General features: G+C 41.5%; 1 protein-coding gene across 2 annotated transcripts in view; it reads right to left on the minus strand.

The window, feature by feature from the left end:
- Nucleotides 1-529: 529 nt before the first annotated feature.
- TEK (TEK receptor tyrosine kinase) overlaps nucleotides 530-27,517 on the minus strand; it is a 98,003-nt gene continuing 71,015 nt past the window's right edge. The window contains exons 12-23 of one of the 2 annotated variants that reach the window (XM_019736283.2): nucleotides 23,670-23,957; nucleotides 18,295-18,594; nucleotides 16,181-16,335; nucleotides 14,438-14,648; nucleotides 11,953-12,063; nucleotides 9,366-9,556; nucleotides 8,667-8,780; nucleotides 6,316-6,386; nucleotides 5,232-5,272; nucleotides 4,225-4,321; nucleotides 2,374-2,473; nucleotides 530-1,553 (exon numbers count right to left, since the gene is read on the minus strand). In XM_019736283.2, the coding sequence (XP_019591842.2) occupies nucleotides 1,479-1,553; nucleotides 2,374-2,473; nucleotides 4,225-4,321; nucleotides 5,232-5,272; nucleotides 6,316-6,386; nucleotides 8,667-8,780; nucleotides 9,366-9,556; nucleotides 11,953-12,063; nucleotides 14,438-14,648; nucleotides 16,181-16,335; nucleotides 18,295-18,594; nucleotides 23,670-23,957 (1,754 nt within the window). In that variant the 3' untranslated portion in view covers nucleotides 530-1,478. The remainder of the gene's footprint in view (nucleotides 1,554-2,373; nucleotides 2,474-4,224; nucleotides 4,322-5,231; nucleotides 5,273-6,315; nucleotides 6,387-8,666; nucleotides 8,781-9,365; nucleotides 9,557-11,952; nucleotides 12,064-14,437; nucleotides 14,649-16,180; nucleotides 16,336-18,294; nucleotides 18,595-23,669; nucleotides 23,958-27,517) is intronic. The other variant, XM_019736284.2, reaches the window with a different exon arrangement.

Below are 27,517 nucleotides of genomic sequence, written 5' to 3' on the forward strand. Positions count from 1 at the left end.
GTTAACTGCATTTGGACCTATTTTTAATGGCTCTTCAGTCAAGTTTTCACTTACTTGATTAACTAAGTGATATACCAGCAGCAGTCTTGCTTTTTTGTTCTGTCTCCACTTGAACATATTGTTGCGAATGAAGAGCCTTTGGGATAAATTTAGTTTCCTGGTCATCGTTTCTGAATATATAAGGTTTATTAGATGGCAGGAATATGAACTTTATGTGGTATGTTCACTATTTAACATCATAACACAATTAAAAGGGATTCCAATTCTAAGCCCTCAGTTGACATTGGAACACCAGCAACAATGTAGTGCCCTCGTGCAGTACAGAAAATGGACTAAAAAGTAGAACACTTCTAGAAGACATTTCCAATCTTGTGAGCTTGACGTACCATGTCTAGTGGAGTATATCCACCAACTGATCTACATGGATATTACTGACAAGTCAGACAATGATAATAATTTAAGGTGTTTTTTCTTTAAAGTACAATGAAGACATTTGGGAATACCTATGAAACACATTCCTGGACAAAAGGTGGGTAGGCAAGACATTTATTCACTTATTATATGATCTCAGTGTAACATGTGCCCAGAGGATAAATAGTAAACTTACAACTGATCAAAACGAAAAGTCTTTATGATGTACAAAACCTGTAAGAATGTTAATTTGATATGATAAATGTCACATGTCTCCCAAATATAACTCCAGGCTTCCTATTTTAATTTCTTAAAACACACAAATCAATGTTACCAGAAAAACTAAAACCAAATACCATTAATTTATTTTTTAAACTTATTTATACATAGACTTGAATTTCATTTCTAGATGTTAACATTCTGGACTGATTGGTGGGTTCTGGAAACACATGACAAAGTTGTCAAATGATCCAATGAAATTCAATGGCTTCTACAAGTGAGAGAGAAAATTTAGCGAGAAGAATCTGTTTTCCATCACGTGCATTTTGCAGTCTCTTAACAGTGGAAGATGGTTTAAAGTTATAACCTATGTCCCGTTAGAACTCATACATTTCCCCACTTTTCTTACCTGTGTTATCAGGATCAGTGTTAAGTTGTTAACAGGATTTTACTTCTACACAGCAAAATATTTTGTAGCATTCAATATAAAGGTAAATATCAAAAAATACCTAGGACAATAATGAGTTATGCATTACAGTAACTGTACTCACACTTTCCTTTAAAATCCACATATTTAGAAAAATATATTATTGCATATGAAACCACAAACAGGCATTCTGATTTCAGTACATTCTTACTCCAAACAGTATATACAGTTCTGAGTCACAGTGTGCTACAGATTCACACACGGGGGGGTTTGTGGTGAAAGTCCCAGACATACAGCAATATATATACACGTCTATATTCTATGTCACTTCTCTTGGCAGAGCCTTGCTTGGCACCAAGGTATCAAGGGTGTCTCGTGATGGTGAAGGGGAAACAGAATATACAGATGAAGATGGTCTGTCCTAGGCTGCTTCTTCAGCAGAGCAGTCAATCCCCGCATAGGTAAACTTTTCATAAAGCGTGGTATTCACGTAGGTCTAGAACAAGAAACACAGGCTGCCTCAGTACAGCCTCTGCTGGGGACAGTTAGGAAATACCCAGGTTTCTTGAGCTTGTTTCAATTCAAATAGTACTAGCTACTTGGGGGGTATTTTTCTGTCCTCAATTCCTCTTTTGTATTTGACATGTTTCTTCCTGAAATGCACCCCTTGACTTTTGCCAGTAATATTTCATCCTCCCACTTTCCTTGGTTTTTGAGCTTCTCCTTCTCATTGTCTCTCACTGGTCCCTCCTGAATGTTCCAGTTCTCTCAGGCTCCTTCTTCTGTCCACATCTCCCTGTGTGATTGCACCCACGTATCTGGTTTAATTACCACTTGAGTTTTGATGACTTTCCGAATCTGTTTTCCTAACCTAGATTTATCTTTTGACCTCTAGATACATATAGCCAGCTACCTTCTAGAATGTCTTACAGAATTCTGGATCTTCCTAGCAGCCTGTAGACCAGGCTCTGTTGTCCACCCGCTGTGTGCCCTTGGGCAAGTCACTTTCCACCTCTGAGTCTGTTTCTTCATCTATAAAATTAAAGGGTCAGGCTCTATGTTAAGATTTAAGATTCCTTGTAGCTCAAATAGGCTATTTCTATATGTTCTACTGTGTGTGACTATATCTGGTATAGAAATCTTATTTCCTTCAAAACTAACTTCCTGAAAGTGTGGGCCCACATCTTTTATGTCTGTGTCATACCCAGGGCTTCGTCCAGAAGAACCGGTTAAATTGCATCAACAACTTTTATTAACCGCACTGGGCCTATGAGGAATCCCAACTACAGAGCCCCTGTTTTGAACTCCATACTTACCTTCCGTTCTTCTAACATCCTGTTTAAGGACACCAGTATCTGGGCGAACGAGGGCCTCTCGTAAGGCTTCTCCCGCCAGCACTGTCTCATTAGGTCATACCTTTGAAAACAAAAAGAGGGTGAACTCTGGGACTGTGCTCCAGTCCTGGGCATGGCCAAGTGTAGGCATCGGGGAAAAAAAGAGAATACAGCCATTCCACACCTGGTCAGGAAGCTTAGCCAGCAGGAGACAAAGGCATGTTCCTAGGAAGTCCCTAGGAGGCCGGCCTATCTTTTCTCCGTAGATCTAGTACCTGCCCTGGGTACCATTCCTGCACGATCATGGTCTCCGCCATTCTGACCATCTGGAAAGAACTGACTTATGTTTCTAGGGCAGCATTTCCCTTGGGATACTACATCTCTCAAAATATTAGTGTTTCATTTATATATAAGAAAGCGTTTCACGCTCAAATTAATTTGCAAAATGCCACCTATTACATCTCCCTGTTAGGGATTAGCATAGTAAAATCTTGAGAAATCCTGCCATTAAAAACAAAAAACCTGTTTAACCAGTTTTAACATGGTACTTCCCAAATGTAATTGACTACAGAACTCCTTTCCCCTCTATCCTTTGTTTACATCTTGCAGGTTCCAGGAACATAGTTTGGGAAACATTGGTGTAAAGCAGTACTTTCCCAAATGTGGCCAGAACTACTTGCGTTATTACAATGCAGATTCCTGGGGCCCACGTACTACACCTACAGAAGCAGAATGTCCACTAGTGAGGCTCCAGATTTCACATACTGAACAAATACCTCAGGGGAACCTTATGTGCACAGGAGGCTATCAACCATTGGCCTCAGGGGGCACAGATTTTAGAACCGTTTGTACTGTAACGGACATTTTATAATGACTGAAAAATCTTACTCCTCATGGAATCTCAAAAAGCGGAATTTTAGAAACTGTCCAGTGATGGTTCAGGTCCATCCAAGTTTGCCCAGGCTAGAATAGGTTTATGCCACTTGTACGAGTAATATAATAGCATCCTGTTTCACTTTTGAAATTGGCTCAACTTAGATAAATTATTTGCCTTCCACTCTTCAGATCACACCAATTAGGCAGCTGCTACCTCAGCTAAGTCCTGGGAATTCTGGTATCTCTGAAGTTAATAATGCTTCCCCTTGGAACAATTCTTACTCCTAGAAAATAATTTTCATAGAAGCAAAATTCTATGAAGAAAAATCTGTCTTCCTTAATGTAAGAGCTCTGAAATTGCTATCCCTAAAGTTAGTCTCAAGGTTTCGTACACTTATTTATTCATGAATAATTTCAGCAACTTATTTCAGCTCTTTTCTGCATTAGTTGACCTTCCTTATTTCAACCTTTCCAAGAATCATCACCTTAAATTCCTCCTGGGTTTATATGCCTGGAAAGCTCTTATTCTCTGCCCATTGCATAACAGTCTTAGTTTAAAGAACCCCCTTTTTTTTCCTGGCTCTCTGTGATCTCAATGTGTGTGTGTATTGAGAGGGTGCCAAAAAAATGTATGCACATTTTAAGAAATGAAAACTATTTAAATTGTAATACTCAATATTTACTGATACCAAAAGCTGAATACAAGTCACGGTTGACGTCTGCAATGACAAGAGGTGCTCAAAGTGGTTACCATTAGCGTCCAGACACTTCTGATTACGGTGAAGTAACCTGAGTAACGCTGACCAAAGTGTCCACGTGTATACATTTTTTTGGCAGCCCCGGTACATACAGGTATTTGAGTATGAAGCAGATAGTTCCTCCATTAGAGTCAGTCTGTCTGTGAAACACACAGAAGGAAGGTTAAGATAAAATGGCGCTGGAGGAGGCCTGACTTACACCTCATCATCGCAGTTTAGGGGCTTCTCCAGTCTGTAGCCCTGCGGCAGCTTCTCATAGAGTTCTGCACATGTCATCCCGCAGTAGGGGGTGCCACCTGGAAGACAGGAAACAGTGTTGCCCTAAGGTTCCTCTGCTGCTGCAGAAGGCGTCTCCTGCCCAGGAACTCAGAAGCCAAGAGACTGTGAGAAAGCAAGGAGGGTGCGCACCCAGCATGCTCTTCAGCTCTGAGCAAACCCACCGCACATCAAAGCCGGACTGTAAGAAGGGTAAGCTACAGACCACGCTACAGTGTGGCCATTCCTTCAGCGGGAAGATCCCTCACGGGGCTCCTGACTTAGTGCTAGTTCCCTTCCCCACATCTGTCTACACACCACACATCTATGATACCAAGGAGATGTATCTTTTTCCTAATTGGAAGTCTATAGTTATGCACTTCCTAGTGTATCTATAATAGTTGCCCAGTTTTAATAATGAAGGCAATATATGTTTCTTATAGAAAACTTGGGGAAAAAAAACCAGCACAAAAAAAGGACAATAGTTTTTATTACCCTTCTGTGTACTTTGGCCTGTTTTTTTTTTTAAAGTAATATTTATAAAACTGGGATTGTGATGTACGTGAAATGTATTTTTTGGCATGTACATTTTCATAGGGCAGTAGCCTTCAAACGTGATTTTTCTTGGTTGCATAATATACCACCTAATGTTGTGGAAGTAAACCTGTGACAGCACTGCGACATTGTTGCACAAGCAGACAATGAACCTATAACGAAGTTCATGGCCGCCAAGTTGTTAGTATTAAATATGACATTAGGTATAGGGCTTTCAAAAACAGAAACGTGGGAATAAATCTCATCCATGGAAACCCACAGTTCTATTTCCAAGTCACCTCTGGTGGCACCACATCCAAATGGTACCCAGGGGATTACACAGTGAGGGAGGGAACACAGAAGGGGCCTGCTCCCTTTGCCTAGAGTCTCACCTGGGAGAGAAAGGTGGCTACTCACCTAAACTGACAATCTCCCACAGTAACACTCCATAGGACCATCTGCAGAAGGGAAACAGGGAAGCCAACAATCAGCGAACAGGTGGGACAGTCAACTTTGTGCTCTGACAGCCAGGGTGACTGACTCTTAGTCAGAAAAGGAAATGTAAATGTCTGCTCACTGGCATGGGACCATGCTCACAGCAGGTGTTTATCTCCTTGCAGGCCAATGGGAGGATTATGACAGGGCAACTCTTCGTTCTGCCAGAACACCCCCTCCCCTCAACACACACACCCTTAAGGTCGAGAATGCAAGGTGGTACTGTGCAAAGCAGGTGACATTCTAAGCCAAACAGATCTGATTCAAATCCCGTCCCCCTAGGTCACTCATGTGACCTAGGACAAATTACTAACCCCCTGAGGCCTCTTAGTATATTATTGTAAAAGTAGGGATACTTATTTCTACCTCAATGCTATGCAGAGATGACATGAGATAGCATATAAAAGTCACTGCACACAGTGAGGATACAGGAATTGCCAGCCCCCTCCTCATCCCCAGGCATAAGTGAAACTCCCTGGAACAGTCTCTTCAACTGCCTGGGCCTCAGTTTTTCCTCCTGAAAACAGGGGGTGTGAGCACGATGGCCCAAGTCTCAATCCCAACCCTTCCACCGCCAGCCTGAGGCTTATCACTGCTGGCCACAAGCAGGGATGGTCTCCCCTGTCTGGCCTTCCTGCCACCTCAGACCCTCAGCAGCTGCCTCCTCTGATCCAGATCCTGCCCCCTGAGCTCAGTCTGGGAAGTGGAGCCACAGGGAGGCCAGCGTGCCCCTTGCTCCTTTGGAGATCAAGCATTCTCCACTTGAAGTCTCTCCTCGGCAAGCAGAAGGAAACCCAAAGCCCTAATCACCAGTGATTCCCACGCTGAAAACTGTGGACTCTGTGGCTGCATTTATTCCATACATTTATTTCCTGGGCTTATTGATTAGTGTGATTCCCCAGAGGGATGTAATATTCTCGCTTCTCTTTAAAACCTCTATCAAATGTATATTTTTTTCCTGGGGAAACAGAAAACACCCTTAGCAATATGAGGCTTGCTTACTTACACGTCACTGTTGGTTGTGTATACGCTGTAATTTAGTGACTCGATTGCCATCCAGCGCACAGGGAGCCTTCCCTGGAGAAAACAAAGGGAGATGCCTCTTAGGCCCTACAGGGCCCCGTCACGAGGCTGGCAGCTGGCTTCAGGCTGTGGCTCAGTCAAGTCCACAGGGACCCCTATTTGGAATTCCTCAGACATAAGGAATGCCAGACTCGGGAGCTGTTGTTTTGTGTATGTTCCACCTACAAGTGTGTTTTCAAATTCAAAGACATGCAACTAGTGTTAAGTCCTACTTACCTCAAGGGGTCCCTGCTACAGTTTTATATGAAGAAAAAGGTGTGTGTGTGTGTGTGTGTGTGTGTTCATATACTTGGTAGTCATTCCCTATTCCCTTATTTGCTTTGTGGCTCTCAGAGGCACTCAGAGGTTTGAAAGAGGAGACACAGGCATAGGAATCGAGAATTAAATTGTAATGTGGGAAAGGCTAAGGTGGTGTGAGGAGACCAACTGCTCCTGGAGGAGACAAGGGAAGAATTTCCAGAGGAGAAGACATTTGAGCTTGGATCTCTAAGATGTATAGGTGTCACCAAGTGATGGGGGGGATGTAGTGTGTCAGGCCAAAGGGAACAGTGTGCATATATGTCACCAGAGGAGGAAATAACTTCTAGCCAATGTGGTTTACACTGGGTTTGGAGGCAGGATGAAAGACACTCCTCACCCCTCAGGATACCTAGCCCTGACTCCCTCCAGCTTGTCCCCATTTCTTGACTTATTGAGTCCAGCCTGGGAAAATTGTGGACTGAACACTGGGAACTTTGACTTCAGAGTTTTATTCCTAGTTTCCTCAAATTCACTATGATTTGGGGCTCCCTTCCTATCAACCCATCCCAAGAATCTTATGAACTCTATTGAGAGATGGATGCCTCCCTCCCAGGGGTTTAAAAACACAAACTGATGCAGGGGCCCCACACCAGAACAACTGAATAAGAATATCTACGCAGTAGGGCTCAGTGTCTGTATTTTTTAAAAGCTTTCCAGATGATTCTGAAATTCAATGAGTTGAAAATCTGATTTCAACAATAGGCCAGAGAAGGTAGCCACTGTGCCCTCTGCTGGTGTGTCTTGGCACTGCACCCTTCTTGCAGGGAGCTTGCTGGTCTGCAATCCCTTCTCCTTTCTTGCCCTTTCCCTCACCCACTGACTTTCCTCCTCAGACCCCATGGTGCCAGGGAACACTTACCCTGCCATTAGGAAATAGAGGTAAACCCTGACCAGTGCTTTGTATCTCTAAGAATTCCTCCTAATCACCCCAAGACTACAAAAATCCCTGTCCTTTATGAAATGCCAAGCAGAGCAGTATTCACTTTGGGGATCTGAATGTGCAGAATGTGTAGGTTGTGAGGATAAACTGTGTTCATTCCTCTACCCCTCATCTAGGGCACCACATCCTCAAATGCAGGAGTGCAGCAAGGAAACGGATTCTGCGAAGGACACAGGAGGCCGGAGAAGAGGGGGACAGCCTGAGTAGATGGGTGAGTGGTGGGTCCTGCTTCTTTAAGATAAGCACAGCCGCTCCCGAGAGAAGCATCTACTTTAAGTGAGGGCAAATTCTGAAAAGCTTAGGGGAAAAGTATTGCCTGGAAACCAGACTTTAGGGAGGCACCGATGGCTTCTAAAAAGCGTTGCTGTTGATCAGCACCCAGGGCCGGGCTGTGTGGTCATCTCTAAGAGAAAAAGGGACCCCTTTCAAACCTTTATCAAAAAAGGAGTGGAAAGAGCCAAAATGGTTATGTTCACTGTGATCTTAACTGCAAAAATGTATCTGTTTGTGGCACGCAATACGTAAAAAATGAAAAACACACACACACGTGTCCAGGTTGTGAACTATGGGTGATGTCCTTTTCAAAACATTCTTGAATATTGTTTGTGTTCTCTTGTCAGTCACTAAAATAAGTATGTTGAAAAGAAAGGAAACATAAATTTGAGGATAAACACAGAAACCTGGGTCTCGCCATGTGGTACCCCCAAGAATGAAAGGAGCCTCTGTATCATGTTGATCAGACCTCGAGGTTTCTGAGGGAGCTACCTGGGGCCTGGACAGGATACAGACCCGAGCCTCTGCACCACTGGGCTTGCATGTTCCATTATTGGCCACCTGTGACCGTGGCTTCATCACTGGGAATATGGACCCTGCATTCATTTTAGGAATCAAAGCTTAGACAGGATGTCTGCTGGGCCAGGGCAGCATTAACTGGGATACACTGTCAGATGCCCCAATCACCACAGAACAACAGTGTTCTAAGAGAAGGAATGTTAGGAGAGGGGTGCCTTGGAAAGGCAGTGTTTAGAACTTACCATTGTCTTTTTCACATAAACTTCTTGACCTCGGGACAATCCAAAATCTGCTATCTTGGCTACATAGTTTTCACCAACTAAAATGTTCCTGGCAGCCAGATCCCTGTGGATAAACTGAAATTTGGAGGGGGGGAGGGAGGAAAAAAAAATATATATGTTTTAGTTTTTTTCAGCATCATATTTGCCTTTTAATTTCATTTTGTTAGCGCAGTGCCCTAGAGGCAAGAACTTTGGGAAATAGAGAAAAGAGGATAGTATGAAGATGGGCTTTAAAGTCACCAGATTCCAATTCCCTTAAAGAGGGCCTCTCCAAAATCCTCAGTTAGTGGCTTCGGCCAAATGACCCACCACATCTTGGGAGAAGCATTTCGGGAAAGAAAACAGGTAGTGAAATCTTCCTGTTGCCATGTAAGTCCTTTGCTACTGAGCATTATTTGGAGCCAACTGAAGCTCAGATCGGTTAAGGCAGCTCACCAAATACGTATGATGAGAGTCACTGGATGAATATGTATTGTCAGTGTTGGGCATTAATGTCTATATAAATAGATGGAATATTAACAATGAGATTAAAATTAGGGAGATTGTAAGAAGAACTAAAGAAGAGAGGTGGATTGGGGGTAAAAAAAGGACACATTGAACTAAACTGATTCTAGAGAATTTCTAAGGAAAGATGCCCAAAGTAAGGTCCTCACGACACACCTGTTTCTGGCTCAAGTAGTCCATACCCCGAGCCACATCTGCCGCAAAGTGAAGCAGCTGCTGGGAGGACAGCGTGGAGGCGGTGCTGTTGGCGATGGCGAAGGCCGGGTCGGTCTCCAGCACTCGGCTTTTGCGTAGGAAGTCCAGCAAGTTCCCGTGCGGCGCATACTCGATGGCCAGGTACAGGTAGCCTGTGGGGAAATGACAGACACTGCCTTACCGGGCACCTCACCGGCTTTGCTATGTCTGAGACGCGGGAGGGGCCTGGGGAATGTCTGGTAAAGCTGCATTTCATATTTCATCTCAGAGTAACAACACGCGTGGTGGTGCCGACCTCAGTAATGCTGGCGACAGGAGGAAGGTAAGGACCATCCCCTGCAGTACTTGAAGGGTGCTGCGCTTGACTCAAGGCTCCCCTCTTTCCCACTCGCCTCCCGTTTCCTCCCAAACGTGAACCACCATGGAGGGTTTCCTGAATGTTTCCACCAATCAGGAATCACAGTAGAAGGAAATCAAAGCATGTGCTTCCAGAGGATCTAAGACGGCTAGCCCACATTACCTTTATTTGTTATTCAGTACTGATTGAGAACGTACTACCAGGTTTCCCCAAAAATAAGACCTAGTCGGACCATCAGCTCTAATGCGTCTTTTGGAGCAAACATTAATATAAAACCAGGTATTTATATTATATTATATTATATTATATTATATTATATTATATTATACCTGGTATATTATATTAGACCCAGTCTTATATACGACCCGGTATTATATTATGTTATATTACATTACATTACGTTATATTATACCTGGTCTTATAGTAAAATAAGACCGGGTGTTATACTACTTTTTGCTCCAAAAGACACATTAGAGCTGATGGTCTGGCTCGGTCTTATTTTCGGGGAAACACAGTATGGGCCGGGCATGTTATTCCTGTCTGTCTCTAGTTTTCCTTCAGGTTATATAAAAAATAAAAAATAAATAACAACAACAAACAATGATTAAATAGCCACAACTGATAACTTGCTCTCTCTTGCCTTCTACAGCTCCCTAAAACCCACACTAAATCACCATATTGCTAATTAGGTTCCTGGTCAGCAGAATCCAGTGTCAGAGATTGCATTTTACTTACAGAAACCAGAAAACTCAAACTTTTAGGAAGGAAATAAATCAATAGTACCTAGAAGTAATTATGGTCCATTGTTGTACATGTATTCCAAATTGTTTTTCTCTTTTTCTTTTAATAAAAAGATAATCTTCTTTGATTAAAGAAATAAACATTGATCTTTAGAACCAGTAAAAAGTAGAGTTGTTTCACTGTCTCGTAAAGGTAATTTGTTTTGTATACCTTTCTTTTTAATTTAAATTGTTGAATGACTTTGAACTTAAAAGATATTCTAAGAAATTAAAATTCTGTCCCCCCCAAAATGTCTTCTACTACTAAATCCTGTTGTACTATAAGGAAAGATATACCTCAGTTCTGGTATGAATGTGCTTTCTCACTTCTTTACTAGATTGTAAATTTGAAGAGCCAACCAATATATATGCTAATGTGATGATAGAGCAAAAGTTTAAAAGGTATATATTTTTCTGTTGTTGGTTATTATTTGTTTAACTTTCATTTACTGCTGTCCCATGCTGATTACAGTTTTCAGGAAATGTCTCAAAAATAAATGTCATTACTTCATTATTTAACCTAAGGGACATGATCTGGCTTTCAAAATTACACCCTTGTTGGATCTCAGAATGATATACTGTACAGAGCGCTAGTATTTTTAGTTTAATAAATTGAGGAAAAGGAAATAGTCTCCTTTCTATTGTTGGTTTTGTGCTGCAAAGTCAACAAGAGGTTGTCAAGTTTGAAAATAATTACTTTGTGGAGATTTTTTTGTGGGAGAAAACTTTTCCACAAGAAATTACATTTAAGCATAGACTCAGAACTACAAACCCAGGTAGCATGCAGAGGTAAACCCACAGAAGTACTCAATCAATATTCGAATTAGTAATATAAGGTGAACGTTAAGGATATGTGTGACATAGGATAGTTATAAAGCCCCAATGTAATTGTACAGAAAATTGTACAATTTGGAAAGAACAGATCTCTATTAGATATGTTATTATTATTTTACCCTAAGCACCACCAGCACTTTCATATTACAGTACATTGCTGGCACTCATAAATTTACCATTCAGAATATCAGTTTGTGTTAGGAACTGAAATGAGAGGATGGACCATCAAGAAGAAGCAATGACATCACTCTTCCTGGTCCCGAGGGCTCCCCCAATCTACGTAGTAGTGGTCGCTTTGAAAGCCTCTGGATTAGCAAGCAGGGGGCGTGTGGGGCCAGAGATACCTGTGGGCAGTAATGGCTGATGCACATCAGAGGGCAAATGACTCAGCCTTGGATACTACCTCCAAAAAGATGCCAAACCTCAGTATAATCTATAAATGGGATGAGACATTCAGATTGAAACTGCAACTTCAAAAAATAGGTAACATTCTAAAATTATCTTTCCTAATTTAAATATGGAATGTGCCTGTTTCAAAATAAGCTCTGGCAGGAAAGACAGGAAAAGAGCATCTTACCACGATGTTCACAGGCTCCCAAGAGATTGATGATGTTTGGGTGGTGTCCGAGTTTGCAGAGAACCTCCAGTTCACCCGCAAAGTCCCTGTGGTCGTCTTTGGAGGCATATTCTGGGAAGGAAGTCAAGAGTCATGATCCTTCTCCGTTCTTCCTCCCCCCAAACCACTATCCCCGTCTGCTCTCTGGACCTTCAGGTGCACCAGCCACCATAGGCCTGGAAAACTGGACAGAAATCACAGAGACTAAGGAAGAACACAGTCACTGTTGACACTTGGGGCTGATACTTCTGTGTTCTTGGAGGGTGTCCTGTGCATAGTAGGATGTTTAGCAGCATTTCTAATCTCTACTCACTAGCTACCAGTAGCCCAAACGAAAATGTACCCAGACATTGCCAAATGCCCTCCAGGGGGACAAAATCACTGCTGGTTGAGAACCACCGCTCTAAAATGTTCTTATTTAAGCTCTCAAATATCCAGGGAAATGACGTGGTAGAGATGGAGCTGCCTCCACCTGTAGACTCTCCCTCTTCCAGCTGTATCTACCATCCAGGGACAAATATGCTGAGGAATAGAACCAAATTTCATTGAGAGCTCACCAATAACACATACACCTCACTTTATTCAATAATTTTAACTTGCTTGCTTTTTCACCAACTTGTCCTATGGGGGAGAAACCTCAGCTCTCAATGACTTTTTTTTTTTATAGAAGTTGCTTGGTAGTCAGGACACTGACTTGCACTTCTTTCTGTTTGTCTTGTCTTTCCACTAGCACTTTGGTCAGAGGGAGAATCACCTGGCACCAGCCAGGCTGAGGGCAGGCCCTCTGGTTGATGCACAAACCGATCAGCCTGGAGTCCGTGACAGTGTGCTATTGTTGTTTTTGGAAAAATAGCAGAGGGGTGCTGGTGTCCATGTGTATGCCCGGGTGTGCTTGGAAATTATGGGAATGTTTCCCAGGGGCTAAGGGCACCTGTGAGAGAAACTAGCTGTGATCCCATGTCAGATACCCTGTTCATACCATAGGATCCCGAGGGTCAATGCCTTGGGAGCATTTTACAAATGAAGTTCTTTAGAAGGAGGTTGTCCGCTGACTTCAGGAACTGCCCTCATTCCAATGCATCACTCTCCCTGCAGAAATTTCTGCCCTGGTGCTGTTAAGCTACTTTACTTCTTCACGTGGGTATGACACAGACAGTCCGGCTTGGTCAGATCCCCAAAAAATGGATTTTACAAGGTTCTACATCCTCTCTCCTCTCACTAGCCTTACCACTTCCAAAACTCCCTGTGGCTAAAGTAGCAAAACAAAAAAAAAAGGGATTTCTGGCAGCTAAGCAAGATTAGTGTGTGTGTGTGTGTGTGTGTGTGTGTGTGTGTGTGTGTGTACACTCTGAAACATTACCATCTGTAAGCATAGTTAGTATCTTATTTTGTTTTGTTTTCTGACGTGTTTCCTAACAGTGCAGAAAGCAGTGATGACCGAGATTTAGAGTTAATTCTCATCTGAGGCTCAATACTGTAGTCCAAAAGAAGGGAAACCCATCAGCACTTTAGAGAGTCCTTGTGATGGAGAACCCCACAATGCTAGTTAATCACATTCCCAGCTGTAACACACCACTGTCCAAGCCTCATGCTGTACAAGCAACGCTGCAGCTCCACCATCCAGGCACAAACTGCCATTTCAAACAGAAGGGAACACAGCTCATGTTGCCAGAGAGCTAGCCGTTCTGCTTCCTCAGAAGATCTTTACTATCCAACCTTGTTAAATGGGTAGGCACCGCGCTGTCTTCAGATGAACACAACTGGGAAAGTGACCTTAGATCAGTGGTTTTCAAACATGAGTGTACAGAAGAATCATTGAGAAAGCTTGTTGAGGTCACAGATGCTCACATGCCACGCCAGAAATTCAAATATAGTAGAGCTGCAGGTTTGGGGGTGCAGTGGGAGAAGCCCCAGTAGATGTATTTCTTACAATGTCTCCAGAATTTTGGCTGGCAAAGTGTGGTCTCCAAACGCTTCGTATCAGTTATCACGTGGAATTAATTAGAAATGCAAATTCTCTGGGCTTTCACCAGACTTACTGAATCAGAAATTGTGGAGTGGGGCCCAAGAGTCTGTTTTAGGTTTTGTAGCGAGCCTTCCAGGTGACTAATGCACACTGAATTCTGAGAACTACGACATCAAGAGAAATAATACCAAAGCTGCTCCCCATAAGATAGCAGGGTAGGACAGAGATTCTGTATTCTCATCTCCCGAGGAATCAACACAGCGGTGTTTAAATAGCTTGTGCCTTCATATTTTACATTCTGACCCTATCACAGGCTGACCCCAAAGGAAACTGCACCTTCACTTGCACGTAACAGCTGGATCTGACATCGTGCCAATGTTTTGCTTAAAGAATGCAAGACCACAGAGGAAAGATTCAACAGGAAGTCAAGTTTTCTCCCCACCCTCCTGAAATGCTGACTCGGTCTGTCCAGGCACTGACCTTTCATCCTTTTGATGGCAGCGTCCATCCGTAGTCCGTCCTTCTTGATACGCGCCTTTAGAACCTGGCCAAAATTCCCCTCCCCGATCACATCTTGAAATTTGATGTCATTCCAGTCGAGCACTGGATAAATTGTAGGATCTGGGTTGTTTTTGGCCTTCCTGTTCAGGGCCAGAGTTCCTGAGTTGAACTGCACAGCTGGTTCTTCCCTCTGGAAAAATATTTTTTCATGGTTGCGTGTCAGGATTTTTTATAATTCTAAGGTACTCGTATGTAACACCTCCTGGTTTGTATCCATACCAGGTTAAAAAAAAAAAAAAAAGAAATACATCTAATTCTGGAATGGAGATGGAAATAGGTTTTATCTAACAAACGCATTCTGAGGAACTGGCTATCCACAGAGTGTGCAGGCACAGTTCCAGGCCTCAGTGGGAAAGCATGCCGCAAGTGATTACAACATCTGCAGAGGGCCAGGGAGGCAGGGGTAATTGCACGTGTGCTTGCCATAGCACAACCTCCAGTTAGTCACCCTTCATTTTCTGCTCTGCTCTGCAATGAGCAAGAGTTCAGTTCTGACGTAAAAAAGAACTTGAAGATTCCATCTGGGGCAGTCACAAGCGTGCCTCAGTGAGAGCTTTCCTAGCATCACCATGGTCTATTCTTGGCTCTCATCCACTCTCCCCCACTTGCCCTAAAGCTTAGGATTTCTCAAGCATACTTTGGAGCAGATTCTGGCCCCTGGATGACTGATGCTTAGAGCAAAGCCCACCACAGTGTCTCCTTTTCTCCTGAGTTTAAGTCGCTGCTGACGATATCCTGATGAGCTCTTTCAGCACTACCCACCTCCTTGCAGGGCGTCCCTCTCCAGTGAGATCCTGAATTAAGCCATCTCTGGCATGGAGTCAGATAACAAATCTCCCCTTGTCCTCCACTGAGGGGACTCTCAGGGACTTGTGTGCATGAAGATATACCTCATTTGGAACATGTAATTGTACTCAATGTTTTATACACAGAATTGATAAAGTTGGGTACAGATTAATTTTGCAGAGTCCCAAACCAGAAATGAGAGAAGTGTTCAGGCTGTAGTATAATACCAAAAGGACGTCAATGGTAACATATGATTTTATAGACTTTTGCTACTGGTGTAATTCCTAGACGGAAGAATGAGGCTGTGCCAAGTGCCATGAACTATGACTGCAGACTGAGGGGTACACAGAAATGGGAGCTACGCACATTTGTGTATGTTCTTATATACATGCAGCATGATAGGACCGATGAATACATTAGAAGTAGGACATGGGAACAGGAAATAGGAAAATGTGGGGAAAACTTGTCCAGGGCAGCACACCATTAGCTATCACACCAAGGTCTGCTTATCCCCATGCCCTTCCTTACCAAAAGTGTTTAATTTGTTGCAGTGTAAGGTTACTCTCTCTGGTGACTTATCACGAGGGAGATCATACATCTCATTTTGGCAGGGCGATAGTCCTGTTCTAGGCCTGGCTTCTTTTGTAATTATGAAGAGCAACCTTTTCGCTCTCAAAATTGTTTCATTTTGGACAGGAAATTCCACAATCAGGCTATTATCTCCCATTTAATAATTGAAGCCAAAGAAAAGATGAGACTCGTCACCTAAGGGAAATATTTGCTTTACAAGTACATTGCCTGGCGCATGTCTGTAAAGTAAAGGTATGCGTGTGCGTGGACTTGCAGGTATCAGCAAGTAGGACGAGGGGACACTACCACGTTTTGGAAGGCCTGGGCCATCCTCCTTTGGATGTTTGCTCTCTTCAGCTGCAGCATGATCAGAAAGGCCAACAGCACCGTCAGGCACGTCATCCCCGCAGAGCCAAGGATGGCTATCAGCAGCAGCTTCCCGCCTCCGAGCTCGGCCGGTGCTGTGCAGGGGGACACGGGAGAAGCAGGAGGGTTAGTTTAGGTGGAGAGAGAGGCCAAGACCATGTGGGGGGGATGTTGCAGCGGAATGGGAATGGAATGGCAGCCCTAGTCCTGCCACCTAACTGCTGTGTGACCTAGGACTACCCATTTATTTTCTGAAACTCAGTGGAGTGAGTCTGACTCATGGGGCTGTTTTAAGATCTTTTTTAAAAAAGTACAAAAGTGTTTTTTAAATGGCAATGTGCTAATCGTTAGTTGTTGTCATTTGTTCAACTGTTACTTCCAAGTAAAGGCCCAAGCAGATGCACATTATTGAGTAACAGTGCAAATGACTAACTAGATGTATGACTTTGGGAAAGTGGCTAAACCTCCCTATACAATTTCCCCACCTAAAAAAGCTTTATGATGCCAAGAGCTTAAAGTCTGTAAGATTGTCTTTTCTTGTTTTAAAGAGCTGATCTGAGGAGAAAATCTGAGGATACCAATGGTAAAAGAAAAGAAGGAAGGAAGGAAGGAAGGGAGGGAGGGAGGGAGGGAGGAAGAAGGAAGGAAGGAAGGAAGGAAGGAAGGAAGGAAGGAAGGAAGGAAGGAAGGAAGGGAGGGATGGAGGGAGGAAGAAGGAAGGAAGGAAGGAAGGAAGGAAGGAAGGAAGGAAGGAAGGAAGGAAGGAAGGAAGGGGAGGAAGAAGAGAGGGCGAGAGGGGAGGGAAAAACAGAAGAGAAAAACTGTTAAATTTAGGACTCAGGTCTAATCCTTCTACTTCTTCCCCTTAAGTTCAAATAAAATTAAGTTCAATATGTTTTTATGAAAATCAGCACGTAGAGCATGACTTTGTCTTCTCACAAGTATTCTTTCATGATCATCTCTCCTTCTGTCTCTATGCATGTGTGCATAGAGATGTCTGGAATGGAACGGCGAGGGTTTTTTGTTTTATTAATATGTTTTTTTTAATTTTCCTGTTTGTATTTTATGTATAGCTTGGACTTAGGGCCTGTAACACATTTTACCAAAACATTTACCTATGAAAATGATGTATTTATTAAGGGCGTGGTCTGAAAACTACAACTTTATAGTTGGCAGACTCATCATTCCTTGGACATTTCAAAAAGGTTCCAAAGAATCAGCACAGAAAACATAGCTTGTCTGATTTTAATTTTCAAACCCTAGAAAACCCTCCAGAGAAGCAAGAAGTTTTTAGTGCTATTATATTTTCTGTAAAAATAAACTCTAGTCCAAATAGTAAATTTGCAGAAATCACCATTTCTCTCTGTCTAAAATTTCCTTGCACATGTCGCAAATGCAGAGGCTTAAGAAGTGCCATTTCAGATGGATTTCAAAGGGAAGGCATTCCACATTCTGCAGCCTCCCCCCTACCTCCAACCCCCACCTTTGTTCACTTCATTCAACAGATCTTATCAATCACAAACACAGCAAAGTGTGTTCAGCACGGGAGGGATCTCCAAGAGCTTACTCTCTCTGCAGTGGGACCTAGTAGTGGACGTGCAGACATAATAACCTACATCCAAAAAGAAGAAGAAAACTGAGACTAGCATAGTGCCATCGGAACTAAAGGAGGGGTTCATTTGGAGAGAGAATGGAGTGGGGTTCCTGGAGCCCCCCGCTGGAGCACTGCGCGGGCCTGACTCCCCTAAGCAGGTTCCACGTTCTTTTCTCCACAGAATCAAATTCATATTCCTCAGAGCTTCGACTGCTAGATTGGGGGGTGGGGCTGATAGGCTAACTTAGCCTAAGGTTTAATATTAGAAAATAGAGCCACAGGGTATCCTTCTCAAGGGAATTTTCATTTTTAAGGACCTATCTAGAGATGGTGAAGGACAAATGAGGACAAATGAGTTATGTCCCATGACACAAATATGGGGTAAATATCTTAAGCCAGTGGGGTTTTTCTGATACTCTTCAGAAATCATCTTATGTAAATCCCTGTCCGCTCTACCAACCGTGAGACTTGGAGCGAGTCGTCAGTTCATGAGGAAAAGCTGGGTTGCTTGACCCTATGTTGTTCTCTGCAAAAATTTCCACCTGGTACATTGTTTGGGGCTCCAGGCCCTTGAGCTGATACTGGGTGATGGTGACATTCTTGATTTTCACATCAATGTGCTGGTCTTCACTCTTGCCCTGAACCTTGTAACGGATGATAATAGAAGAAATGGAATAACCATCCAAGATCGTCCAAGAGATCACAGCTGAGGAATCTGTGATGTTGAAAATCTTGATGTTTTCGGGTTGAGGAGGGAGAACTAGAAGTTAAAAAAAATAATAACAGTTCACTGAAGATATACTATCATCTCTTAGGTTATTATGCTTTTAAGATACAGTTAATGTTGACTCATGAACCATGAATGGCTAATAGGTATTGTCTCAGATGGTAATTCCAAACAGTTGGCAGTGGACTCCATGCAGACTCCACAGAGAGGCACAAGCTGGGACAATGGCAACATATATATTACATATTTGTCCTCCTTACACTAAATTAAGGCCTCAGAAATTCTGTTACTCCAAAAACCTATATTACACTGTTCTTGATGCTGGGGAGAACAGAAAGATTATGAGCAATGACTCTTATATAAGCCCTTCCACATAGTAACTCACTTCATCTTCATAACAATCTTACTATAACTGTTGAGGCCCAGAAGGTTAACTGACTTGACCAAGGTCACACAGCTATTAAGTAAAAGAAATAGGAGTCAACTCCATAGGCACTTTGACTCCATAGTCTATACTGTTAGCCACTGTCCCATATGGCCTGTCCTTGCCCTAAATGCGCTTATGGAGGAATAGCAGGTCCGTGTATATGTGAGACAATGTGTTAAGCTTTTAGTAGGCGAAGTGATACAGGGATTTGGAAAAAGAGAGATAACATTCCACTGAGGGGCATAAGTAGGATGAGAGAGAGATGCTGTGAGGTTTTCCAGATATGAAGATGACACGCACAGGATCGTCCCTGCACTCTCACTCAAACTCCTTTCTGATACAAGGCACAGGCCAGAGGGAACTTTGTAATTCTAGAATGCCTAAAATTTTTTTACTCAAAGAAAGAATGGCTCCAAGTTCTTGCCTTTGATATTACCTGTACCTTACGTTTGCTAGGCTGTTTACAAGGTGTTTCCATGTGCAGGCTCTCTCTCTCTCTCGACCTTTATAACCACACAGTCAAGGAGGCAAACAATGCTGAGATTTTTAATTATCCAAATTTTAGCAATGAGAAAACTGAGACTTTAAAAATGTTAGGGACTTGCACTGGTCCCAGCAAGCAAGTAGTAGACCCAGGCCATTTTATTCCCTATGAAAGTTATTGCTTATAGAACCTTCAAGAAATGTCTTAATGTACATTCTTTCCATTCTATATTCTCTGAGATTCTTTCTCATTCTAAATTTCCTCTTTCTCTGATGTTGATTCTCAATATTATACTCTTAGGTATCTGTGGCAATCTAGGAGAATCAGGTATTGGATTTTGAGCCTTTCAATTCTGCTTGTCACTTTCTCTAACAGGTGGTAAATGATACAAACTCACAATTAATTAATCAACAGTCTGTCTTAACTCCTTTGCATCAAGTACCAAGCTTTTTGTATAACTTTACAAAAGTATAAAGTCACCTTTTTCCCCCATAGGAAGATTACAGAGTATTGGGAATATTAATATTTTCAGATTACTATGAACACATATCTAGTATTTGTATAGTTGTGCCTCAAAAAAAATTCTACTTCATAGACCAGTGGTATTCTAAGCCTATCACAAAAGAAGCAGTACCTTTCAAACACCTGTGGGAAGAGTAATGAATGTAATTTTGGTTACAACTAAAAAATCATAAATTTGCATGTATCAATTTACCCATTTTATGCCTGAAGGAAGTCCCCTTTTGGGCTACCTTTGTGGACCTCTGATTTAGATTTAGTGTGTCAGGACCCAACAATCTACATTTTAGCAGGTTCCCGAATGACTCTAAAGTAGATTCTAAAACACTTTTGGAAATGCTAATCAAATTGTAAATGATTTAGAAGTGGGATATAACTACTGAAGAAACTTCTGCAAGAATCAACCTTGCTTTGGAGCAGTTGGTTGCCCATCCAAAGAGACAAAATGGGTGCATGGTTTAGCAAAAATAAACAAACAAAATATAGAACTGAAATGTGAGTTAGGATCCTAACCCCACGATGACTTACTAGCTGTATCAGTTTGGTCAAGTTACTGACCCTCCTCTGTGCCTCAGGTTCTTCACCTGTTAAATGTGATGCTAATTCCTACTGCACTTTCCTCATGAAGTCATTGTGTCAAATGAAATAATCTCCATATACATCTACAGGAACACATTACACACACACACACACACACACACACACACACACACACATATATATTTTACATATGTTTGGAACCATATGCCAAATCTAATTCATTTCACTCCTTACACTTGGTCCAGATGGAATTGCTAGCTGAGCACCAACATAAACTTTGAACTAGAAGCATTAATTTTATTTCTGAACAATCTACATGCAAGATCGGCCACTGACAACATAGCATCTCAACACATATATCAGTTAAAACTGAAATGTTCTCATCCACATCCTCCTTTCCCTAATTTCCTGACTCTGTAGGGACCGGCTCCTACCCTGCCAATCTCAGCATCTCTACCACCACCAGCAGCATAATTCCACCCCCCACCCCATCAAATTCCATACAACCTCCTAAGGCAAGTCCTCCTCCAGTGACTACTAGCTAGTTTGCATTTAAGCCTATAAATATGATACTAATGATGTGATTTGATAATATATAATTCTAATGAGGGTAAAATGTATATAGAATAGTGAATGAACATCTAACTTTGAAAAAGAAAATGATTCACCTACTGTTATCAAAACATTTAATAAATTTATAGTAATTTAAACCGGTTGGAAATGGTACAGGAACAAACACGCAGATCAGTGGAAGAGAACAGAGTGCCCAGAAATAGATGCAAAACCAATATGAGAACTTGATGTATGATACAGAAGGCATCACAAGTCACTAGGGGGACTATTCAATATATGGCATTAGAACCCCTGGCTTGCCATATGTGAATAAATGTAAAAGATTAAAATATTTATGCTCTATCCCAAAATAACATCCCTATATCTTAAAGACCTAATAATGCAAAACAAAATACTAGAACTACTGGAAAAAAATATATAAAGACTATATTTATGACCTTAGGGTAAGGAATAACTCCAAAATACAAAAAATACAAACCACAAAGACAAATATCGACGTGTGATTACATCAAAATGTAACCTGTGTATAGGGTAAAACAACACCACAAACACGGTGAAAATAAAGAGATTAGGAGAATATCTTTGCAATGTATACAACAAGGTTAGTATCCAAGCTATATAAACAATTTTAACAAATCAGTAAAAAAAAGACAACCAAGCAAATGGGAAAAGTATATCAACAAATGTATCAACTGAGGAAATCTAAATGCCCAACAAAATACCCAAGAAAAGATGCTTATCCTTGTTAGTTATCAAGGAAATGAAAATTGAAATTAATAGTGGGGCACCATTTTTTACATTTGAGATCGAAAGAAAAAAGCGGTCTGACAATATCAAGCAATATAGATATAGGGAAAAGATATAAATAGATGTGGAGAAGATAGCAAAATGGTGCTCTCATATGTTCCAAGACATAGAATAGCCACATTAAAGGGATAAAGCCAGTCATTCCTCTTCTGGACCTGCTCCCTAGAAAAGCTCTCACCTGTGCATGCGGAGACATGTATAAGCATGTTCATTGCATTTTTGTTTCTGATAGACGAAAAGAAAAGAAAGAAAAAGAAAAAAAATCTAAATGTCTAGTTGAAAAGGAAGGGATAAGATGATATAATCATCACACAGACTATTATGCAGAAGTTAGAAAAGCATATGTCAGATCTAAGCAAATTAGCATGGACAGATAAAAATCATAATGTTCATTCAAAAAAACAAGATGAAAAATAATATGTATGCATATGTACACTTAAGGATGTATATAAATTATTAAAATTATACAATGCTGAATGGAAAGACACATAAGAAACTCCTAATCTTGGTTGTCTCTGGGGAAAGGGGAATATAATTAGAGTAAGGATGATGGTCAAAGGGGATGTTGGTATTACCTGTCTTGTGTTATTACTTCCACAAATCAACAAAATGGCTGAAAGCAAATACGACAAAATGTTAACCGTTGTTAATTCTGAGTTGTAGGAATGTATTTGTCGTATTATTGTATGCACTGCTCTATAACTTTTAAATTTAACAGAATTTAAAAAAAAATTGATGAAGAATCCCTAAACACTGGCAGAACAGTAGAGACATCCACATGTCACTGATACAAGAAGAGAGTGGCCACAGAAATACTGAGCCAGTTGCCACACTTGTTACCTAAGTTACCTAAGGAGAGACCCAGATACAGAATAGAGCCTAAGACTTTGGGGGTGGGCAATGGGCCACATGATCCTGACTTGTAGGCAGTTGGTCTGGCCGAGAAATGTCTCGTCTTCCCAAGGGCTCCAAATGCACAGGCACAGTTCTAAAGCCTGGAATCAAAATAGAACTCTCTGCTTAATAATGAGAAAACTTTCAACACTACAAAGAAACCCAAGAAGTTCCAGCTAATGTTAAATGACCAATCTGAAATGAAGAAAAGCTTGAATTGCACAATATTTTGAAACAAAAGTTGTACTATTACTCTCAAGTCCATATGGTAGCTCCAAGAATTGTCTGTTAAAAAAAATTTTTTTTATTAAAGTGTATTGGGGTGACAATTGTTAGTAAAGTTACATAGGTTTCAGGTGTACAATTCTGTGATACATCATCTATATATCACATTGTGCGTTCACCACCCGGAGTCAGTTCTCCTTCTATCACCATATATTTGATCCTTTTGAAAAAGACTATTTTTCAAGCAAAATTGTTTGGCTTTTAAGATTAGGAAAGACACATCTATAACTAGTCGACATCTACGTATGTACAAATACATGACAATCCTGAAAACTGCCCTATAACAGAGTAAACATGCCCTAGAAAACTTTATTCATATTATTAATAAAAAACTCCAGACCAAGGAAAGGTAACTTTTAGCACAGTCCTGCCTGAATTATTACAAACCCACTTACACGGAGTGTGCAGGTCATTGAAATGATTTAGTGTTTTGGGGTGGGGCACTGATTAGCCTACATTCACAACAAAGTACCTTTTATGATTTCTAAGAAACAGTGCAGAAGTGACAGTAGCTACTAGGTCCAAATGGCAATAGTGAAATGTCAACCAGGTGAGGCTGGGGCAGCAGGAGACACTTACTGTCACTAAGGGTCCACGCGGTGAGGTCTTCACTCCATTCCCCCTGCGCCTTGGTGTTGACTCTGGCTCGGACTATGTACTGCTCTCTGGGGTGTAAGTTGATCAGTAGCACTGATGTCAAGTTGCCTGGCACTTTAATATTCTGCTGATCACCATTCATTTGCACAGACCTCCTCTCAACTTCAACGTAAAAGTCATCTTCTGAGCTGGGAAATATTGGTTGCCAGGTCAAATTGAGAGTGGTCTGGCTTTTTGGTAGGAGGTTGAGACCTCTTGGAGGAGGGAGACCTAGGGGAAACCAGAAAGATCATGGTTTTGGCACAGGGTGAAGGTAACACACAGCCCCAAAGCGCAGCTTTACAGAATACCCTTGGTTTCTAGAATAATATACAACTTCACATGCTCTCAAAGATACACAAGCTAGAAGCCACGTAATACTTTTTTCCTACCAAAACAGAAAACTTTTAAAATAAACCTAATAGGTAGTTTGACTAATTATAATACAGGAATACAACCCCTTTGGAGAACAATTTGGGAATATTTTTCAAGAGCCCTAGAAATTACATATATTTTGGTCCTATAATCTAGCTATCAAGGATTTATTCTGAAGACATAATCCAAAGGAAGAGAAAAACCTATGTGCTTGAAGATGTTTATTACATTATTTATAATAGCAAACAACTGGAAGAAACCTAAATGACCAAACGAGGGAAATGCTGCAATAAATTATGATATATCCACCCAAGGGCTTAAAATAGATAACTGGGGAAAGTATGGGAGCCCAATAAAAATATTTGTAATACATGAGAAAAAAATTCTGATTGGTAAAAATCATGTCTACAACTGGTGAAAAATAGGAAGGAAACTGATAAAAATGAAAACAGTGGATTTGCCAAGGTTGTGGGATTGTAGGTGAATGAATGTTTATTGTTTCTCTTACCATTTTGAGTAACACATTTTAAAGCAATTTGGGGATTACTTCCCCTTAGCAAAGAGAATTTCAGACAGCTGTGGTGGCAGGGCCGGCCCAGCCCTGCTCTGATCACATCAAGGTCTGAGCTCCTCCCACGTGCGGCCTGGCCATAATTACCCACAAGAACCTGGGCTACCAGACAGTAACAGGAAACAATAGGGGTTTTGAAATCAGAGAGACAGGAGCATGCCACTTCAGTTTTGTGACCTTGGGAGAATTCACAACCTCTCCAAGTTCACACGTAACACAAAATAAAAATACCTGTCTTCCAGCCTCAGGAGGAGTAAATGAGATAACGGATGTGGAAATGCTTCAAAAGTGTTAGATGCTCTATTATCATGACCTCCTTCTCTCCTTTCCTTCCTAAGATGTCTTATCTTGTGTCAATAGACAGAGGAGGAATCTGTGTGTTTTCAGTTAATCAGAATAAACTGATTTTTAAATTCCAGATATAAAGTATATTCAAAACATAGGACAGGACTCCTTTAACTCATACATTCACAGTGGGGACATTATTGCCCCTAAGGAGGCAACACTTGGTTCCTTGGGTGGGAGAAAATTTTATATATTACAATGGTTTATGAAGGACCACAATACATAAACAGAATTGTTGTAGTAAAATTCATGGCAGGGGAGACATTAGGACAAAATTGACATTTTTTCCTAAGGGCAAAATGATCTAAAGAGATCGTAGGGGTGTGACAATTTTAAAAATTAAAAAAAAAAAAGTTGAGAAACACTGCTCTAACTCTTGGTTAGAAGCAAGAGGACGAGTCTGTTTCCACCCACAGAGAGTGTGACCCTGACTGCCAGCTCTGACTGCTCTTAGACTAGGGAGAATCAGCTAGCAGGTCCTACAGTTTGCCTGGCAGGATGCTAAAGGTCTTAGTGATCCTTTCTCTAGAACCTTTGCAAATTGAAAGAAGTGACGTCAAGTCCTCTTGCTCATCTCTAAAGTTTAAGTTCCAAAATAAGCCACCCAGAGTGGTTAGGCAGGCTTGCAATGACAAAGCAGAACAGAAGGTTGAGGTCTTGGAGTTTACATGTAAACCCTCGAAGTCTACACCTGGTACAGAGAAGTAACTCAATAAATGGTCATTTCCCTTTTTCCATTCCCTCAGGGACATGACTCACACTCCCCTCCCCCAGCCCCCACCCCGCACCTGCCCTCTTTCTGCCACCAGTTCAGAATGTGCTCTCTTCCCTCCCCTCCTGGCCTCCCTGGCCTTCACCACTCAGTCAACACAATTATAAATAGTGCAACTGCCAGATGAATTAAAAAAAAAAAATCAGCAAAATTCAAATGATGGGAAAAGAAGAGCCTTCAAGAATTTTCTACCCACCCACCCTTGAAAACTACTTTGAAATATTCCGAGAGACCTCCAAATACATCCTGGCTGGAACATATTCTGAGGGCTGAAGACAGTACAGTGTGGGTCTGTGAAGTGTTTTATGTTGTGTTCCATAAATACTTTCCATCTGAGTCAGATTATGACCTTCCCCTTTTGATTCGTCAACACTGGCTTGAGAGATAATTAATGACCATTTGCCTTTTAGCAGCAACCTGACCACATATCAGGGACCTCTTTGATCAAAACCACTGAGATTCCTTTATCATATAATTTATATAGAGTTTCTGGTTTTGCGTATATATGTATGTATGTATGTATGTATGTATGTATGTATGTATGTATGTATTAACTACCTGGCAGGTTCTCAGGAAACCATTTCTTACTTGTGCAATGGTTCTATAAGCTCCAGAATAATGATTGAGTTCTATTTGTTTCTTTAAAGATGCTGCTGGTGAAATGAAAACTAGGTGGGGTGTGTGGAGCCAGGTCACTTGGTTAGGGATGCACAGCCCCTACAGGAGAGCTAGATGTCCTTCCTAGTTTCTCACTAAATCGCACCATATCCTCTCCCTGTAGTAAAGGACTAAAAAAAATAGGAAAACTTATCAATTGGAACAAAGGAATGGTGCCTTTGAGTTCCTAGGTTAAAAATAATAATAATTGGGGAAACAAAGGATGGTAAGTCTGGAGATCTAATATGCTGACGCATCAGAGACATCTCCCTGGGCAGGTTATTAACCACTCTCAAACTCTACTTTTTAATCTATTAAATGGGAAGGTGATCATTCTTAGCCTTTACAGGAATATGAATTAAATATATGTGAACTTGAAACTATGAAGTGCTGACCAGGAGACAGTAACAGATGACTATACACGGTAAGCCCTAGAAAAGAGAACTTGACAAGGGGTCATTCCAATATCTCAGAGGAGAGTACCTGGGTAGCAGAAAGCTAGAGCCCCAGTTAGCATCAAGGAAACTTCACAAATATTAAGGGCTCCTCAATTAACACGATAGAAGGCCAATAGCTAGTGACTAACACTGATCAACGGAGAAATCTTGCTACACACATCCCTTAGACTGTGGACCCAGGACCAGCGGCACTAAGCATCACTTGCAAACTTTTTAGAAATGCAAATTCTTGAGCCCCACCCGTCTCAAGCCTCAAAAACTGCGGTGGGGCTCAGAAATCTGTTTTAACAAGCTCTCCAGGTGATTCTGATAGATGCTAATGTCTGAGAACCATTGATTTAGAAACACGAAGGTATAGACTATAAAAACAGCTTAAGGAGATAAAAGTGGCTGCCTGTAAGAAGCCGGAATGGGAGGTGGAGGGGGGGCTGTTCTTTAGATAAAAGCCTTTCATTCCATTTGATGTTTTAACTATGTGCATGAATTACTTTGAAAAATTAGGAATTATTTTTAAAAATAAATAAACCGGGATCTCTGAGGTATGTATGTGGCAAGAGCCTGGGCTTAAGATGGAAACAGGAAGTGGTGGTAAAGCTCGGGAGCCAAGGTTCAG

Source organism: Rhinolophus sinicus, linkage group LG04 (genome assembly GCF_036562045.2).
Source record: "Rhinolophus sinicus isolate RSC01 linkage group LG04, ASM3656204v1, whole genome shotgun sequence".
Lineage (NCBI taxonomy): Eukaryota > Metazoa > Chordata > Mammalia > Chiroptera > Rhinolophidae > Rhinolophus > Rhinolophus sinicus.